The 3,758-nt window shown below is 53.1% G+C and overlaps 1 protein-coding gene across 1 annotated transcript in view; it reads right to left on the reverse strand.

The window, feature by feature from the left end:
* TOGARAM1 (TOG array regulator of axonemal microtubules 1) overlaps positions 1-3,756 on the reverse strand; it is a 31,588-nt gene extending 27,832 nt beyond the window's left edge. Inside the window, 1 exon segment of the mRNA XM_031066221.1 lies at positions 3,541-3,756. Coding sequence (XP_030922081.1) covers positions 3,541-3,756 — 216 coding nt within the window.
* Positions 3,757-3,758: the final 2 nt, after the last annotated feature.

Consider the following 3,758-nt stretch of genomic DNA (forward strand, 5'->3'; position numbering starts at 1 on the left):
CCATGGATCCCATCCCATCCCATGGATCCCATCCCATCCCATGGATCCCATCCCGTCCAACGGATCCCATCCCGTCCAACGGATCCCATCCCATCCCATCCCATCCCATCCCACAGATCCCATCCCATCCCACGGATCCCATCCCATCCCATCCACTGCCCCAGGCTGCTCCAAGCCCCAGTGTCCAAGCTGGAATCACAGCAAACATTCCCTCCCTGCATCCCGTCCCTGTGGGGCTGTGCCACTGGGAGACACCAAAGGTGCTCCTAACCCAACACCAGCAGCATCAGAACGTTCTCCCACAAAGAGACCAACACCACACAAAGACAGAGCAACATCTCCCCAAAACCCTCTCCCAGCTCCAGAAACAGCAGGGCTCAGATCCCAGAGGGACACCCAAGGAAGGGACCCCCTTATCCCACACTCTGCTCACCCTCTGTGTCCCTCTGACCCTTGAAAACGAAGAGGTTTTGTTCCATAATTGGGATTTCCCAGGTCATTTGAACTCTCCACAAAGCCCAGCTATCAGTTTCTCCAGTGATCAGATCAATATGGAAATGAGAAGATTTCCACACAGAGTGAGGGGAGATCCCACAGTTCACAGGAACTTTGTGGAAGGCCTTCAATGTCCAGTGAAATGTTCAAATGCCCTTGTTTCCCCCAAAAGGACCCTCTGGGCACCCAAAGGTACCTTCAGCAGCAGGGAAGGGCCTGCAGGGTCTGTGTGTGCCAGGGGAAACTCTCACCCTACAATATTCCATATTCCCACCTGCCCTTGAACACCTGAGCACCTCCAGGGATGGAGAGCCCACAGCTCTGCAGAGGCTGCCAGACAAAGCCCTGAGTCCATGTGCCTTATCTACCCTTTATTTTTAGTACACATTAACTTACACATGTTCTACTCACACCTTATCTGATCAGGAAAGTCTAGACACAGCCTTGGACAATCACACTGTAACATGACCCTAAAAATACTGGCAGGGAAACAGCTTTAAACATTAAGCTACTTCCATGCATCCTTTCAGCCACAGAATGACTCCAAAAGTTAATTTTTAAGCAAATTCATTTCAAAGGAATGTCTGAATTAACAATTAATATTTGACATGTCCAGAAACCAGCTGACTCCCTGAGATTTATGCATGATAAATGCATTTTCCTTACTGAGGGAGCTAAGGGCAGATGCAGGGCTAACTCCCCAGACAGGTCCTGATTGCTGGAGGGCCCAGGGACAGGAGCTGGACACAGCTCCTGGAATGTCCTCAGCCCAGGGAACACCAGCCAGGTTTACATTCCCAGACTGAAAAGACAATTCACCTTCCTGCATCCAAGACAGATCCATGGAATGTCCTGAGCTGGGAGGGACCCACAGGGATCATCCCAGCCCCATCCCTGCCCAGACCCCCAACAACCCCACCCTGTCCATCCCTGGCAGTGCTTCCCAAACCCCCCTGGAGCTCTGGCAGCCTCGGGGCCGTGCCCATTCCCTGGGCAGCCTGGGCAGTGCCAGCACCCTCTGGGGAAGAACCTCTCCCTGAAATCCATCCCAAAGCTCCCCTGGCCCAGCCCAGCTGCTCCCTCAGGTCACCAGCATCACTGGACAGCGTCCCTGCCCCAGAGAGCTTCAGTCAGATGTGATGAGACAAAAGATCAGGATGTGAAGAAGGAGCAGCAAAGGTGTCTACTACAGCAGCCAGGTAAATACTGCCCCGGTGTTTTAAGTTTCCTTTACAGTAACTGGGGTCTGGCCAGCACGACTCCAACTCATCCTGTGCCCAATCAGGTTTCCACTGCCCGAGGGCAGGGATGGATGGGAGATTGGGAATTGGGAATTCCTGGCTGGGCTGGAATTGCCAGAGCAGCTGTGGCTGCCCCTGGATCCCTGGCAGTGCCCAAGGCCAGGCTGGACATTGGGGCACCCTGGGACAGTGGGAGGTGTCCCTGCCATGGCAGGGGTGGCACTGGGTGGGATTTGAGGTCCTTCCAACCCAAACCAGTCCAGGAATTGATCATTCACCCCACCTCCAAAGGCACTTTACACCCAACCACACAGAACCCGTAAGCTCCTTGCTTTCTCTCCCTCTGCAGGGCTGGAAACTCCTCCCACGTTAAACACAACCACATGTACAAAGGGCTCATTCCTCTCAGAAAAGGACCATTCCCAGAGCCCTTCCCTGACTTCCTCACAGAGGGGCTGTCCCAGGCAGGCCATGCTCCTCCTTTCCAAGCCCCAGCCAGGTGTTGGTGCCTGTATTAACTTGCTTTTTGTTCACAGCTGCAGAAAACCAGGAGGGCTTGGCCCAACCTCCCAGGAGAACACTGGCACTGGTTTTTGTTGGTTTTTTTTATAAGCTGTATTAGTTAATACTGAAAAACTGTTCCAGAAAGAAAACCCTTCTTGCTCCAGAGGTGTTTCCTACACATCTTGTTGTCTCAACCCAGTTTGCAGATATCCCAAGGGAACTGATTCAGCAGCTCAGGAAGACACAGGTGCCTTTTAGAGCCTCAGGAGAGGAAACACAGGCACCAAGGGAAGAGATGAGCGTTCAAGTCTAGGCATGAACTTCAAGGTCTGACAGTACAGAAACATGAGCTGAGTTTACTGGTTAAGGGCCTGCCCCACAGCCAGGCTGCAGAGGAGCACTCACTGTCCATGACCTCATCCAGCCCAGCAACAAGTTACCAAGCAACTGAGAATGAAAATCTGAGTAGGTCAATGTGGCACTGAGCAATCTGCTCTGCACAGCCTCGCATTTCCTCAGGAGCTCTGTTTGCTTCAGCTCCCTCACAGGACAACAAGTTCTGATCAATCAAACGTGTCCACTTAAAGAAAACCCCCAAACACAATGGAAAAACCACCACACAGAGATACATCCCCATGTGTGGGATCCAAAACACGTCACAGAACCACTGGCAAAGGAAAAAGAACCTGGACAATTTTCCAGAGGTTCCTCCCCCTTCCAGCTGCCGACGTGGTCAGGGGGTGATTACAGCCAAACTCAGCCAGAATCCTTATTCCAGCCTGACCTACGTTTTTCCTGCTTGGATCAGCCCAAGGAGCAAGAGCCACACAGGCACTTGGCAGCCACCAGGTTTATCCCAAAGAGCCCTGGCTCAGCCCCATCCCGCAGCTCTGCCTTCAGAGCCTGAGCTGAAGGAGTTGCTCTGTTTTCTCCCAAAGAGGAAACTGTCTGCAGTCAGCCCCATGCCTTCAAACACAAACATACAAATAAAAGCTGTTTGCCCCACTTTTGTGCTCATTCCCAGCGGTTCACCTGTCATTGTTGACATGTCAGAGTCATGTCACTGCTGTCAGACCTAAGGAGTGCCTCAGGTCTCAAAAAAAGATTCATCTATTTCTTTGTAAGTAGTCTGGTTGAATCTGACATAAGGAATTCCCAAATTTACGTTCCCAGAGCTATCTGAGTGAAGAGATCCATGAAACATGAAACAGTAGCCATACCTCCCAAACAAGCCTCTGACAACCCTTCATCCTCCCTTTGGAAACGCCTTAAGCATAAAGGCCCCCGGGGAGTTCCATACCTGCTCCACGCCCTTCGCGACGGGCATCCTCACCCCCGAGCCACCTTCCCTGTCCGCAGCCGGCTCGTTCTCCCAGGGCAGCTTGTTTTTGCCTCTGCCGGCGCTCAGAACCCTCCTGGGGCTCAGTCCCCGCTGGGCACAGGCGGGGCCGTGCAGGGCATCGCGGCAGGCGGGGTGCCCGCAGTGCCCGTGCGCGCTCCGGCTCCTGCTGCCCATCA

This window comes from Geospiza fortis, unplaced genomic scaffold, assembly GCF_000277835.1.
Source record: "Geospiza fortis unplaced genomic scaffold, GeoFor_1.0 scaffold23, whole genome shotgun sequence".
In the NCBI taxonomy this organism is placed as follows: domain Eukaryota; kingdom Metazoa; phylum Chordata; class Aves; order Passeriformes; family Thraupidae; genus Geospiza; species Geospiza fortis.